The sequence below is a fragment of the Muntiacus reevesi genome, chromosome 19 (assembly GCF_963930625.1).
Source record: "Muntiacus reevesi chromosome 19, mMunRee1.1, whole genome shotgun sequence".
NCBI classification, from domain to species: Eukaryota; Metazoa; Chordata; class Mammalia; order Artiodactyla; family Cervidae; genus Muntiacus; species Muntiacus reevesi.
In genome coordinates, this window is record NC_089267.1 from 23,995,199 (window position 1) to 24,011,819 (window position 16,621).

A 16,621-nucleotide genomic window follows, 5' to 3' on the forward strand; every position below is an offset into this window, starting at 1 on the left:
TGGCACAAATATTCTTGCCACCATGCTCTTTTCTCTCTAGAAGAAATATGTCAACCTGGGGCAAGAATCTGCAGTGATCAAGTAAGAGAGGTTTATTCCAATCTCTTCTCTTGGGATGGCTGGATTTCCTGAGAGGTGAACCAAGCCTCTGGGATCGTTGGTTGACAGAGTGGTCTATTTTGTAGCAAGGTCAAGAGCAGCCAGGGCCATCCCTTTAAACGGACAATCCCCGGGCTTGTTGAACTTACCGCAAAAGGAAGTATCTAGAAAGGAGAGTAAAAGGCATCCTCAAAATACCACAGAAAAGAAGGTCAGTGTCACAGAAATTTTACTGTTAAACGCAGAAGAGACCTTATGTTTTAAGCAATGCTGATGAAATATATCAACTACCTATAAAGAAAAGATTGGATTCCCTGCCTTGAGGACCTCACATTACACAACAGCTCTGAGAGTCAAGTGTTATTAGACCCTGTTTAAAGATCAGAAAACTGAGGCTCCGAAGACTGAGTGATGTGCCTGTATACTCCATCACTGGAAATGTTCCAGCCAGTCTAAGCTGACTGCCTCCTCTTTTATGAATGCTGAGCCCCAAGGGGGATGGTGCACTTTTATACCTGTCTAGCCAAGGGTCTCATAGTATGGGTCAGCTACTTCCTTGGTTTGGGGTTTTATGAACGAAGCTAAAGGAGGCATGAGATGCCCTGAGGGGCCCTTAGGTCACATGGGGGCACACCCCTCATACCTCCTCCTCCACGCTTGCACGCACTGCACACAGCACTCAGCTCCAGGCCTGGGGAACGTCAGGGCAACCCACTCTGCTCAGCCAAACCGGTGGGAACGGTTCTCTGCTGGCTGTGACGGGTGGGGCAACAGCCCTGGACAGCCTCCCGCCTCTCTCAGGGGGCAGGCTCTCTGTCTGCAGCCAACAGCCTCCCCAGCCTCCAGAAGCCTCAGGCGATATGGGAAACCTCCAAAGGAGGTTGTGCAACGGGGCAACCTGCTGGGAAGTGCTCGAGTCTCTTCTCAGATGCCCAGAACCCTGGCACACTTCAGCATCCTTCAACCATAGCCTCCCACATGTAAATAAAACCTCCTCATTGTCTCACGAAGAGAGGTTTTCACGCTATGCCTCTGAGTGGAAAGCAGGGGTGAGCAGTTAAAAAGGCCCATTCTACAGGAGAAAATTAAAGCTCATTTGGAGCCAGTTTGATTGCTTCATTCTTCGGTCCTTGGAGACCAAAGAGAAGAGGATGTGACTTCATTTTTTTTTTCTCCTTCTAGATTAGAGCGGCCCTGAGTTTATTTAAGTTTCTCTAACCTAATTCCTGGAACAGTTCTTTTTGGCTAGCTCAACTGGATTTTCCTGGAGGTTAGTTCCCAGAACCAAACCCTGCCCTCTGGAAACAGGCCTGAAGTTCTGAAAACCCCCTCCCTGTCCCTCTGCCCTCCTCTCGCCCACGCGTTCCTCACGACCACGACCACGTCGGTTCTGCTCTCTCGTTGACCCTCACCCCTTGCCCTTCCCCAGCATCAGCCCCTCGGGAATTCACACGCTTCCAGGCCAGTCTCTGCACCTCACCCCTACCAGGGCCTCCTAAAGGCACAGAGCTTTCATCCTCCCGTTGCACCTGCCCTTCCAAACACCTATGCACAGAAACAATCATCTTTTTAACTCCGCTAGTGAGACGATGGATGTTGCTGAATTTGCTTATTTTGGTGCTTAATGGGTCCATGACAAGTCAAGGGCACCCAGCATGTGTCACAAGAAACCCGCCCTCGTGGGGCTCTCTACTCCCCTCCGGCATCCCTCCCCTGCGGGTCCCCCACTCAGCAGCTATTCCAGATTCAGCCCTCAGCCCCGATTCAGTCCCTCTTCTACCCACCCCGCCTCTCAGAAGACTCTGTAGCACCATTCTAATAAGGTGCTCCCCTCCGGCCCCTGTGAGTGAGCCTTCTCTTCAGAAGAAGTAACTGCTCTCCTGTTTTAACCCCCCTCTCTGAAATTCAGATAGTCCCACCCCTGAGTGGACTCCCTACATTATTCCCATCTCACTTCTCCACCACTTTATCTCCTTCATCTTAATCCATAAATTTACTTGCACTTCCCCATTCTTAAAAATACATGTATAAGCTTCTGGGACCTCGCTGGTGGTCCAGTGGTTAAGGCTCCGAACTCCCAATGCAGAGGGTATGAGTTTGATCCCTAGTCAGGGAACTCAGATCCCCCACATGCCTTGCTTTGTGGTCAAAAAACCAACAAATAAACAAAGAAATAAGTCTCAAGATTTTGTTTCTCCCTAAGGCTTCCTTCCCATACCTCATCTTCCCTTCAGGTTAATTGTTAACACTTGGGTTAAACATTTTTCTCGCAATTCCTTTTTATTCCTGATTCTATTAACCTTCTAGTATATGCCCTTCGTCCCAGGTGGCACTAGTGGTAAAGAACCTGCCTGCCAATGAATGAGACATGGGAGATGAGGGTTCAATCCCTGGGTCAGGAAGATCCCCTGGAGGAGGGCATGGCAACCCACTCCAGTATTCTTGCCTGGAGAATGCCATGGACAAAGGAGCCTGGCGGGCTACAGTCCATAGAGCGGCAAGGAGTCACACACGACAGAAATGACTTAGCACACAGCACAGCAGAAACCTGCCTCAGAAACTGTGTGGATGGAGGCAGGGTTTTTACATCCTGTTCCCTCCCTCACTACTTTAGCTGATTTCCTCCAACTTGACCTACTGTGAAGAAACTCAATGGTATCTCATTCATTATTTGTCTTGGCCTCTGATAGCCCACTGATGGCTTTTATTTTATTTTTTATTTATTTTCTTAAATTATTTTATTTATTTTTATTTTTTATTTTATTTTTGAAGCACAATGACTCGCCCTGAGGTTTCCGTGAGTCACCAAGCTTCGGCCTCAGTTACCTCAGAACACTATCTGTGGCCTCTGGCCAAGCCAACACAATTACTGCATTACCAGTAATTACTGCCCTGCTGGCTACCATGCGGTCATGAAGCAATAAGGGTTGAACACCTGTGAGCAGAGGACTCACAGGCAGGTACTGGGTCCTGGAAAAATCTGGTATGTGAGGAAGAAGCAGTAGAAGTCCTGGAAGGAAGCCAAGAGGAAGAGGCAGAGAAGTAGAAGCAAGGTGATAAAATACAAGTCTGAAAAAAAAAAATGAAAAAAAAAAAAAAAAAAATCTGAGCACTTGACCCAGCTGTGCAAAATCCTTCCACTGTCTCCCTGGAGGTTTTAGGATAATTTCAAACTCCTTAGGGCTGCCTGAGAGCTTTGTTTTGGGTCAGTTTCCCTAATGGGCTCTTTGCTGCAGCCACATGCTCTTGTATCTCTGCTCCAACATCCCACTCTACCTCCACGCTCAATCTGTTGCCTTTCTTTCTTTCTTATTATTATTTTAGGAAGAGTGACAACAAAGGTAAGCCCGGTGGAGAATCATTTCATGCTGGGTTCAGGGAAGGCCTCCGAGGGGCCCAGGTCTAGCTGTGTTTGGAAGAAAGAGTCAGTTACAGGAGGAAGGGAAGCAGCATTCCACTGGAGGGGACGTGTGCAAAAAGACCTGGCATCGTAAGGGCAGGGTGATGCTGGAAGGAGGTCAAACTGGACATGGCAGAGGGAAGGAGGGACAATGCAATCACGCCCCCGGTGGCTTCTTGATGCAGATTCTGTAATCGGGACAGGCTGCTGAGACACAGTGCCTGCCCAGGGTGATCCAGCCCCAGCCCTCGAGCGATGAGGTTGAGAGAAGCCAACAAAAATGCCTAACACAGTTCCAACAACACAATGGCAGAAGCCAGAGGGCATCAGGGCTGGGATGTCCATGTAGGACAAGAACTCATCAGGGAGGGGGAGAATTCCTGACAGGTGGGAAAAAAGAGAGAGTTTTATCCTTTGTTATTGGACTGGCAGGAGAAGGGGGGAGAAAAAGCCAGAGGAGCTGGGTCACTGGGTCACAGCAAATCCTGGGCACAAGCTAATATGCTTTGACCTTATTCCGAGGCCACTGTTCCCCAAAGTGTAGCAGGGGCAGCTCCAGTGACTTCAGAGGATGCCCAGAGGAACCTATTTCCATGGTTATACATTTATTTAAAGAGTATTGGGAGTCAACACAATTAGCATATTATTAGCTCCTAAATTTCACAGATATTACTACTCAGGAAAAGTCTAAATTAAAAAAAAAAGAGTTGATCTAAATCCTTTGAAGATAACTCTTAAGGAAACAGTAGTACAGATGGTTTGCAGATATGGGGGTATTTGGAAAGGAAGTGAATGACCGAAGTTTGAGAAGCACCACTAGGCAATACTCAGGGCTCCGGCAGGAAAGTGGCACAGCCAGATCTGCAGTTTAGACAGACTGCTGTGGAGCCAAGGAGGGAAGGTCAGGAAGAGATACGATGGAGTAGAAACAAAGACTTTGTGGAGAAGGCGGCAATGGCAATCCAGCCAAGAGGCGATCAAGGCCAGAGTCCAGAAGGGGTGGACGTAGGGGGAAGCTTGCCATGCACACTGCTCCAGGCACGAGAAAAGTTCCCACCCATCCAGCCACTGGTGACACCAAAACCCGGCACTCAGCTTTGTCCAGGCTCCCTGTCTAACTCCAAACTGGGGCTTAATCAGATTTCGTCATCTGCAGCGATTTTGCATGCAGATGGTGACTGCAGCCGTGAAATTAAAAGACGCAAAAAATAAATAAATTAAAAAAAAAAAAAAAAAAAAAAGACGCTTGCTCCTTGGGAGGAAAGTTATGACCAATCTAGACAGCAGATTAAAAAGCAGAGATAATACTTTGCCAACAAAGGTCCATCTAGTCAAGGCTATGGTTTTTCCAGTAATCATGTATGGATGTGAGAGTTGGACTATAAAGAAAGCTGAGCGCCAAAAGACTGATGCTTTTGAACTGTGGTGTTGGAGAAGACTCTTGAGAGTCCCTTGGACAGCTAGGAAATCCAGTCAGTCCATCCTAAAGGAAATCAGTCCTGAATATTCATTGGAAAGACTGATGGGAGGCTGAAACTCCAATACTTTGGTCACCTGATGTGAAGAACTGACTCATTTGAAAAGACCTTGATGCTGGGAAGGATTGAAGGCAGGAGGAGAAGGGGACGACAGAGGATGAGATGGTTGGATGGCATCACCGACTCAATGGACATGAGTTTGAGTAAACTCCAGGAGTTGGTGATGGACAGGGAGGCCTTGCGTGCTGCAGTCCATGGGGTCACAGAGTCGGACACGACTGAGCGACTGAACTGAACTGAGATTTCGTCATAAGCCTCAAGGCTCCTTTAGAGATTCACCCCAAAGAAGACACCATATTCAAGTTACAAATGTGCAATTAGCAGATAGAGTTGTCATCTCTGGGAAAGAAATTCAAAGAAGGGAAATGATAAAGGTTCTTAGAAGGCAGCAGGCTTACCTTAGAGGCAACAAAGTATGGCCAACTGTAGGCAAGGAAGCCACAGAGCAGGAACAACTGGCTTTCATTTAGAGAACAGACAAGCTCAGTTATTTCTCACGATAACCTCAGGGGCTATCCACCATAATTAGTGCTTCTAGTTAGTGCTGGTAGGAACAGATGCTTACCCAGGTTAACTAACTTGCCCGCAGCCACACAGTATGTTAGGGGTGGACCTGGCATTAACCTCAGGTCAGTTCATGGTCTCAACCCATATGTTGCACTGTTTCCCTTATGCCAGCCTTGCTGTTCTGGTCTTACTATTTCATAAAAGCCCATTATTGACCAAGCTGTAGGGTTGATGGATATAAAACATGAGGACAAATCAGAGATGATGCTTGGAACAAAACACTATTCCAACTATTCATAGTTTAGGTATAAAGCTTTTAGGTATGATTATCATTTATGCTATCAAACAAGACTACTAGTTATGGTGGGATTTTATTTACTGTTGCTTTTTTTTTTTAAACATAATTGTGAGGTAAAGGACAAAAGTACCATTTCTAAGTTAAAGACCTGACCTCCCGAGTTAGTTCCACTTGTTATCAGCTGGAGGCTTTGGGAAAGTTCCTTAACCTCTCTGAGCTTTTATTTTATTATTATTAATCTATTTATTTATTTGACTGTACTGGGGCTTAGTGGCGGCACACGGGATCTAGTTCCACGACTAGGGATAGAACCTGGGTCCCCTGCTTTGGGAGTGAGGAGTTTTAGCCACTGGAACACCAGGGAAGTCTCTCTCCGAGCTCTGAAAAAATGAAGGTAAGAAAACCTAGCTCCTCATTCCGGTGTATGGAGTGTTAAATGCATAAGTTCATTCTACTCTTAAACAGATCTTTTAGAAAGTCCCCTATATGTGATTCTCTGAAATCGTGCTACCACAGAGACCAACAAACCTGACCAAAACGACCCAGAAGCAGTTAGGCACTCTCGTCTTATCAAAGGTCACTTGACTGGTACGAAAAGAAACTGGGGCAACCCACAGCAAGAAACAACCCGCAAACCACGCACTTAATTTAAAAACTAAGCAGGAACCATTAAACAATTTAATGGCTATTACATTAAAGATATACCTTAGAGTACATTATGGTACAGAGAATAGGAAATAATACTACAAGAAGGGGGAGAAGGAAGAATGTGACCCAGAGAGTATGGAGGACATATCTAGTCCCACTGTTCACCTGTATTAATGGTAAATTATAGATATTCTATGCACTTCAGCCTAAAACCTCCCCAGACTTTTCCACTCTGAATATAGCCACAGAAACCCAATAAGGCAAAGCACTCTTTTCCTGTTTGTTTTTAATATCTTGCTCTCTTCTTATCCAAGCGTTTTATTTAAATCATTAGAGAAATGTATAACTTCTCCTGATTTAAATACAATCACAATTTTTTTTTTTTTTTTTTTTTGCTATCTATTAATAGAAGAGCTGTGAGCTCTAGAGCAGACTGGTCATTAAAAAAATAGAATGCTTTCATTTTTTTTTTAAGGCAAAGCACTCTTGACCACAGAAGTTATTACTGGAAAACTATCACCTAATTTTAAAACTCACCCTCAATGGCCTGACCCTGAGGTCCTGATATGGTGAACGGTGTCAGATTCTTGATCTCCAAAGAAAAAGATTTAGCTTCGGGACCAGGGACCAGGAACCAGGCTTGATCGCTCAAGAGCTTTTGTGTAGCAGTTTTATTAAAGTATGAAAAGGAGAGAGAAAGCTTCTGACGTAGACATTAGAAGGGGGATGGAGAGTGCCCCCCTGCTAGTTTTTAGCAGGATGTTTTATGTCTGTTAGAAAGCTATTGATCAGATAAGAGGGACACCTCAATGCTGAGGGTTTCATCAGGCCCCTCTCCCACAATATGCATTTTTGAAATACGATGGCATGAGTTGTGTCATCCCCCAGTCACAAAACAAATGATATGAATACTGGTCTGTTGAGCTACTATCAGTCCAAAGTTTGAGAAGAGGAAAAAAGTTAGTCTTAGGTGGAACCATTTTGAAGAAAGGCAAATTCCAAACCAAATACATAGTTTCATTAACATAGCTTAAGAAAAACATTTCCATAATAAAAACGCATTGGTTAGCTCAAGGTTTGAGAAAAGTTAAATTCAGGTGGAACCAGGTGTTGTCATGGCAACACAGAATTTTAGGAGACACCTGCAGCCTATTTCCTCCATTTGGAGACCCCTGGCCTTCCTGCCTGTTACCCTCTCAGTCCTTATATGAAAGGGGTCATTTTACTTGCTGGTAAGGTCCCTTCTGGATTCAACATTCTACAACCTCAAATGAAATCAATGGTTAGGAATGCTCTGATGTAATGTCCATTCTTAAAGGGTCTTTGTGTCTCTACAAAAGGAAACTTTATTTACAAAGCACCAACTAAATAAGCTTCTTTGTTCTAGTTCACCAAAAATAATAGGAAAGTCCTTTTGACAATCATTCATCAAAACAAAAGTTACAGTTACAATACAGATCACTCACAAATAAGTAAAAACTGAAGGTTTATATTAATATCAATTCTGGAGGCCTTCAGTCGGCAGCCTGTCACTTGGACGCAGCAGCAGGGAAGTGCTTTTTGCACTGCTCACTACTTTTTTTTCCCCATAAACAGTGGCTAATATTGCAAAAGCGGGGAGATTTGACATACATCATCCGTAACTCAATTTCTTCTGAAAGAGATGAGAAGATTTAGCAACGCCAGGCTCACATTCCCACATAGCAGGATTAGGTTGGAGGTACCAAGTTACTCAGCCGCTGATTCCCAGAGCAGATAATTAACACGGGCCCTTGAGCGTCCCTCCCCCCATCCCTCCATCTGACCCCTGCAAATATGTAGGCTGCAGTAATTACTGTTTCTGCATACTTACTCCCAAACACTGTGTGCGGCACCCATTGGCCGGGATTAATTATCCTGCAGGGGAAACAGGCAACAAACTACTCTCCAAAGTGTTGGCTCTCACTCTTCCACCAGAAAACACAGTCACCTGAGTAGAGCGCTCACTTTAAAAGGGGCGTTTTTTTTCACACGCTTAGGCTCTGCTGTAGAGTCACTGATTAACTCAAGGCACTTGCCAAAGTTGGTTAGTGAAGTTACTGAAGGGTGGCTGCCTACCAAGGTGCTTCTGGAAAATGATGATCAATTGCTAGAACTTTAAGTAGGTGAAACAAAAAGTAAAATGACCAGGAATAGAATGAAAGGAAGAAATACTTTAATTTGAAAGTATTAAAAAAATTAAAGAGAATATTTACATAAGCAACCTAATTATCCTATAACTTACCTTTTTTTCAGTAGGTTCCCCAAAGTTAGAACTTGTGTTAAAACAAAGAGAGAAACATAATCCCTTTAGAATTATTTTGGAACTCTTTTTGAATTTTTTCTCTATTAGTGATATGCTTACCTTAAAACATTATTATAAACTACAATATAACATAAAAATCATCAGGTTTGTATTCTGCAATATACCTGGTTTGGCTAAGTAGAGCCTAGATTGTTCTAGAAAGTATAGTAAAGACTATTGAGAACTATGGTCTTTTCGCACTGACCGTTATTAAAGATTTCAGTTTAGCTCTGATACCCTTAAAAGCAAGCAAAAGATAACTTTTGATCAGAAAACGCAGCATTAACTATGGCTCAGTATTTCGTGGGGTAAAACTAGGTCAGTCTGTGATTCCTTTAACTCACTCTTTTTTCTCTAAGCAAAATGTTAAGAGCATTTTTCTTAGTCTTCATGAGGGTCCTTAGGACTTGGATTATCTTCCCACTGTAAAGTGAGTTTAATAGAAGAATCAATTTTTAAAGTTTTATATCTCATTAATAAAAGTAATGCGTGCTCACTAAATGCATGCAGATAGGATATTTAATGGCAGAGAAGTAAAAGCAGTTTACAAAATAGTGTGTATGTGTATATTGTGTATTTGAGTGTATATAGACTTACTACATTAATGCCTGCATAGAAAAAAGGCTGAAAGGCTACAACAATGAAGATAAACTGTAGTTAGCTTTGTGTAACAAAATTATGAGCTTTTTATTTTCCTTTTGCTTTTTTATATTCTTCTAAATACTATATAAAGTATGCATGCATGCTCAGTCGCTTCAGTCATGTCCAGTTCTCTGTGATTCCATGAAACACAGCCCACCCGGTTCCTCTGTCCATGGAATTTTCCCAGCAATAATACTGGAGTGGGTTGCCATGCCCTCCTCCAGGCGATCTTCCCAACTCAGGGATCGAACACGAGTCTCCTGCATCTCCTGTCTCGGAGGCAGGGAAAACAAAGAAGGTTGCACACTCAATTGTACACAGTGGTAGTGTAGATAAAATATGTATAGTGAACTGATGCTGAAGCTCCAATACCTTGACCACCTGATATGAAGAATTGACTCATTGGAAAAGACCCTGATGCTGGGAAAGATTGAAGGCGGGAGAAGGGGATGACAGAGGTTGAGATGGATATGGCATCACCAACTCAATGGACATGGGTTTGAGTAAGCTCTGGGAGTTGGTGATGAACAGGGAAGCCTGGTGTGCTGCAGTCCATGGGGTCGGACACGACTGAGCGACTGAACTGACTGACTGAAAAATACTCATGGACTGTCCCTTTCTCCCTTTCCCTCTCTTATTAGCCTACTTGTTACACAAATCACCCTTAACAGTTACTTCATCCTTGATTGATGAGTTAAACATTCACACATGATTTGGCCAATTCTACATAATTCCTGCTGTTTCCACCTTACTGATTTTAAAAGCTGAATAATATGAAATCAATTATTATGAAATATTTCAGAGGTTAAGAGACCATAAATAATTGGAAAAAGAGAACATTTTTAATTTGAATAGGAATTATTGGTTCTTTCTAAGAAAGGAAATAATCTCAGTAGAGGAAAAAGGACAAATGTATTTTTTATTTAGAAGAGTATCCAAATGTTTGGAATACAGTTTGTATTAAGCCTCTAGGTAGTCATTAAGTTTCAACACATGCTAAAAGGTCTGCATCTTTACCACCACCTCCCTGGCATTTTGTGTTTTGATGTCATATTTTATATCTTGTATCTTCTCTTGTTTTCCCTTAGCTGTTAGCTATAGTTACAGTTGATTTTACAATTTTTTTTCTCTTTTAATCTTCATACTGGCTTATGTAAGTGGTTGATGCACAGCCTTTACTATATACTTGCCTTTACTAGTGGGCTTTTTCCTTTCCTATAAATTCTTACTGGAGTTTGGAGCCTACTCTTTTCCACTTAGAGAAGACCCTTTGACATTGCTTTTAATGAGTTGGTATAGTGTTTATGAATTCTCTTAGTTTTTGCTTCTCTGAGTTTTTTATCTCTCCTATCCTGAATGACAATCTTGTCAGGTAGAACACTCTTGGTTGCATAGGTTTTTCTCTCATAGCACTTCAAATTTAACATGTCACTCCTTTCTGGTCTGCAAAGTTTCTGCAGAGAATTCATTTGATAGCCTTACAGGGATTCCCTTGTACACGACTTTTCCTCTTGTTGCCTTTAGAATTCTCTCTTCAAGTTTTGCCATTTTAATTATGGTGTGTTGGGGTGGATCTCCCTGGGTTTATTTGAGACTCCTTTGAGACTCTTCTGTTTCCTGTACCTGAATATATGTTTCTCTCCTTCAGGTCTGGAAAGTTTTCAGTCATAATTTTATCAAATACATTTTTAACCCTTTCCTCTGTCTTCTCCTTCTGGGACTCATATAAAGAGGATGTTAGTATGCCAGATGTTGTCCCAAAGGTCCCTTAAATTGTTCATTTTTTCCTTTTTGCTGTTCTGATTGGGTGATTTTCATTATTCTAATCTTCCAGGTTGCTCATGTGTTCTGTATCACCGCGTGTGCCGTTAATTCCTTCTAGTGGGTTTTCCATTTCAGTCTCTGTCTTCAGTTCTGATTGGCCTTTGTTTTCAAGTTTCTTATTAAAATTCTCATTCTGTTCATCTGTCTTCTTCCCTAGTTCAGTTAGCATTCTTATTATTAATGTTTTGAACTGCTTATCTGCTAAATTATTTATCTTTGTTTCGTTAGTTGTTTTTTCAGGGAGTTTTCTTGTTCTTTTGTTTGCAACGATTGTCTCTGTCTCTATGAAATTAGGGGTAAACAGTTACCTATCCAGGTCTTGAAGGGCTGCCCTTGTGTAGGAGCATTCTGATACAGTCTGCCTGTGGCTCTGTTGGGAGAGCAGGATATGAAGTCAGCACAGGTCATGTTTTTCCCCAGGTGTCCAGGTAGCTCTCACTTTGGTGGGAGGTGGAGCTGGTGATGGAGGAGACACAGCTAGAACCAGGTGTGAGCTGGAGTTTCCCCTGTGCCTAGTGGCTGATGCTGTCTCATTGGGTGCGGGGTTAGGTGGTAAGGTGCTGGAGCAGGTATGAGCTGGCTCAGTTCCTCTAAGTGTGTGCTCTCTCTGCTCCCACATTGGCACCTTTGCCCCAGATGGGAGCAGCACTGGAACAGCGGGGTGGTCCGAGCATGCCAGTCAGTGCTCCAGACTGCTCTCCATCTGCTGGGTCCATGGGAATCAGGAATGGCTACTTACTCTCTCCCCATTCAGGAAACAGTGACAGACTTTAATTTCTTGGGCTCCAAAATCACTATGGATGGTGACTGCAGCCATGAAATTAAAAGACGCTTGCTCCTTGGAAGAAAAGCTATGACAAATCTAGACAGCATATTAAAAAGCAGATTACTTTGCCAACAAAGATCCATCTAGTCAAAGCTATGGTTTTTCCAGTAGTCATGTATGGATGTGAGAGTTGGACTTTAAAGAAAGCTGAGCGCTAAAGAATTGATGCTTTTGAACTGTGGTATTGGAAAAGACTCTTGAGAGTCCCTTGAACTGCAAGGAGATCCAACCAGTCTACCCTAAAGGAGATCAGTCCTGGGTGTTCATTGGAAGGGCTGATGCTGAAGCTGAAGCTCCAATGCTTTGGTCACCTGATATGAAGAGCCTACTCACTGGAAAAGACCCTGATGCTGGGAAAGATAGAAGGCAGAAGTAGCAGGGGATGACAGAGGATGAGATGGTTGGGTAGCATCACTGACTCAATGGACATGAGTTTGAGCAAGCTCCAGGAGTTGGTGACGGCCAGGGAAGCCTGGCCTGCTGCAATCCATGAGGTCGCAAAGAGATGGACACGACAGAGTGACTCAACAGCAACACAACAACATTTGGGGGTGCATATTTCTTTTTGACTTTTGTCTTCTTCAAATAAATACCCAGAGGTGAAATTGCGAGACTGTGTGGTACTTCCTTTTTAAATTTTTTGCAGAACCTCCACACTGTTTATCATAGTGGTTGTACCAATTTGCATTCCCACCAACAATGCATGAGGTTCCCCTTTCTCTACATCCTCGCCAACTCTTGTTGTCTTTTTGATGACAAGCATTCTGACAGGTGTGAGGTATCAAGATTTTGATTTGCATTTCCCTGATGATTAGTGATATGAGCATCTTTTCCCATGCATGTTGGCCATCTGTATGTCTTCTTTGGAAAGATGTCTACTCAGACCCTCCGCCTGCTTTTTAATTGAATTTTTTTGATACTAAGTTGTATGAGTTCTTTACATATTTGAGTTCTTTATGTGTTTTGGACATTAACTCCTTATCAGACATATAGTCTGCAAATATCTTCTCCCTTTCAGTAAGCTGCTGCTTCATTTTTCCTTCACTGTGCAAACACCTTTTAAGGTTGATGCAGTCCTATTTGTTTATTTTTGCTCCTGTTGCTCTCACCTAAGAAGACGTATCCAAAAAAATATTGCTGAGACTGATGTCAAAGAGCTTACTGCCTATGTTTTCTTGAAGGAGCTTTCTGGTTTCAAGTCTTACATTTATGCCTTTAACCTATTTTACTTTTCTATGTGGTGTAAGAAAGTGATTCAGTTTTCCCAGCACCATTTATTGAAGAGACTGTCTTTGCCCTATATTCTTGCCTCCTTTGTTGTAGATTAACCGACCATAAAAGTATGGGTTTATTTTGGGGCTCTGCATTATATTCTATTTCCCAATCTTAAACTAAAATGTGGCTTCCCTTAGGGTAGGTAGAGACGGAAATATATAAAGAACAACTGAAAAAAATTTCCCAACATCTACACATAAAAAATCATTAACATAGTGAGATATAATATTTCCCAGAAAAATATTTGGTCAATTAATGATTAGTTTAAGAAAGACAATTAAGTATGCCAGGTTATTTGCTAGCCAAAGACAAGAAAAACAGGGACACTATAAAATACAATATAATGGAATTCAACAAGTGACCTACTTTAAAAAAGCTCACAACAACTACTTGTGTGTGAGGACAAAGAGAAGTGCTATTTCAGCATTACAGACTTATCATGGCTTAAAGAATGACAATAAAATAACTACATGTGTGAGACTCCAAATAAATTACTCTATAATGTAGATTCCTTGGTACACATACATCTCAAAGATAATAAAACTGAAAAAACCTAAATTCTTTATATTATAAACACTACATTTTTCCAGAGAGAAAATGACACAGGTAGGTTTCCCAGTAGACCAGGAATCCACATAACTTAAATAGAGCTGAAAGAGTCAGTACTTTGTTTTCTCCACCAATAAAATCAGGAATTGGTTGGCCTAAACGTCTATTATACATCTATGACATATGATTTTAGAACTCTGATTTTCACAGGGCTTCAGAAATTACCTGTAAATATTTCAAGAAGAAGAAATGTAAAAGACACACATTTGCTTTGTATCTCCTCATTACCTGCAAACTTGGAAGGAGTCAGTGTTGGGGTTGCAAGCACAGGTAGAGGATTACACCTTGTAAACACAAACCAAATTACATTTAACGTCTATGTTTAACATGAGTTTGTATCCCAAACAGAAAAAATATTAGCAAATTCCTTAATTAAAATTCTATTAATTAGCTTCACATTAAACTACGAATTCTTAAGCTCAGGAAACTCTTCATGAGAATTACCATTCTGGGCACTAATCAGCCAGAAGTTGTGCTCGTGTTTGAGATTTAATTTTGCTTTATTAAGAAATCATGCTGGGGAATTCCCTGGAGATCCAGTGGTTAATACTTGGCTCTTTACAGGTTGGACCTGGATTCGATCCCTGGTCGGGAACTAAGTTTCCACAAGCTGAGTGGCATGGCCCAAAAAATAAAGTAAAATGAAATTACCTCTTCAATATTGAGATATCTGGGGAAAAGTTCATTTAAATAAATAAACATTCATGCTTAAGGAAGCTGAGTATTTATTCTTGGCAGGTATGTTAGCCAAAAAGCATGCCTTGAAGACTAGGAAAAGGAAAAATGTGTGTGTTTAACAATTTTGAAGACTAGATGCAAGGCCTCTGTGAAGAAATTTTTATTCAATCACAAACAAAAGAATTTTTTTTCTAAAAAATATTTTAGAAATATTTGTCCTAAATATTTCTATTATAAAGAACTCAGTGATGTACTGCTGAAGAATGTCATGCCACTGTCCCTGCTGTTCCAGACAGTCACATCACCAATAAAACATGTTTGGCAATTTAAAAATACAAATGTCTTAAGAGGCCTATGTAGCCCCCTAAGCACATCCAGATGATTTCAGTCACATTTCTCATGCTGCTGACTCACAGACACTTTCTCCATAAGGGGAAAGCAATCTTTAGTCCCCCAAGAATAATAGGCACTTTAAAATTAAAATCATGCCTTTCTGCAGCACTTGGGATTTAGCTCTGCTCCATCATATTCCTTTATTCCCAACAGAATAGCACTTCCACTTACTGGCACCTGAAAATACCTCAATCTTCCTTCATTTAAAATTCAACTGGATAGAAAGTTTTGAAAGTGGTTCATCACACAGGACTGAAGATGACTTCAAATTTGCTATATTGAAACCACCCTTAAGCCCAAAGCTACTGAAATAATATCCTTTTAGAAATTCTAAGATGTACCACGAAGAGAAATCTCTTATTCAAGAATAAAATCAAGAATTTTAAGACTAAATTAAAAATTGAGATGCAATTAGAGTCTACTTGACCAACAGATTTCCTATTCTAGCCCACACTCACCTCTCCCGAGGAACAGCAAACCAGTACTCCGGTTGCTTTCTTCGTTTGCCATACTGTTGGACTACGGCTGTCGTGTGAGTGGCAAAGGATTTCCTCATTGGTTTTCCCACTTTAATGCACAGAAACATGGGTGGAGTCTTGCTTTTCTCTTCTTTTGAAGGAAGTATATCTGAATCACACATGAAAAAAAAAAACTCCATTACTAATAATATTGGTGATACCGAAATATTTCAACTTAGAATTTCCAGTCCCCTCTTAGTGGTGGAAAGTCAAAGCATATGGCATAAACATCATATAACATGATCATGTTAGATTAGGACTAACTAAATCTTTCAGACCTTCTTAAGCACAGAAGGTGAAAGTTCTGGATGTTTCATGTTGGTCTACATCACCTGAGATGCTACAAACTAGGAATAAGGATAAAACCCAACTCAACAGCAAACAGTAGAGATTTGTGACAACCTGCAAGAATACATATCAGTAAATGGTACTGAGGACCAAATCATACCACAATGCCATTCAGTTTAAAACTGAAATACCTTCAAAAACCAAAGTGAAAAAGGAAAAGTTCCTCGAAAGATTTTTTAAAAAGCACACCACTTTCATTATAGAATTCTGTGTCATAGTTCAATGTTCAAAATAGATACCGTATATTGCTGATTCTTCCCAATTACTACTGACCCTTGAATAACAGAGGGTTTAGAGATGCTGACACTTCTGCAGTAAAAATACACATATAACTTTAGAGCTGTCTCTTCATAGCCCTCCTCCATGGATTCAAACAACTATGGATGGTGCAATACTGTATTTCAAATTTTTGGAAAAAAAGTCTGTATACAAGTGGACCTGTGCAGTTCAAACCCTTCTGTGTATCAATAAAGATATGCTCTATTGAGGAAACATTGTTCTCAAATAACTGTACCACTTTTGCCATTGCATCTGCAAATTTTAGAATGGCAACTATACAGGCACACCTTGGAGATATTGTGGGTCTGGTCCCAGACTATCACGATAAGGCAAATATCACAATCAAGTGAGTAACACAATTTTTTTTGTTGTTTCCCAGTGCCTATAAAAGTCAGGTTTATATTATATTGTAGTCT

The 16,621-nt window shown here is 41.5% G+C and overlaps 1 protein-coding gene across 5 annotated transcripts in view; it reads right to left on the minus strand.

Moving 5' to 3' along the window:
* The window catches only part of NCOA7 (nuclear receptor coactivator 7), a 158,692-nt gene that overhangs the window by 22,554 nt on the left and 119,517 nt on the right, over positions 1 to 16,621 (minus strand). For all 5 annotated transcript variants that reach the window (XM_065911662.1, XM_065911661.1, XM_065911657.1 and 2 more), the window contains one exon: positions 15,519 to 15,687. In XM_065911662.1, the coding sequence (XP_065767734.1) occupies positions 15,519 to 15,687 (169 nt within the window). The remainder of the gene's footprint in view (positions 1 to 15,518; positions 15,688 to 16,621) is intronic.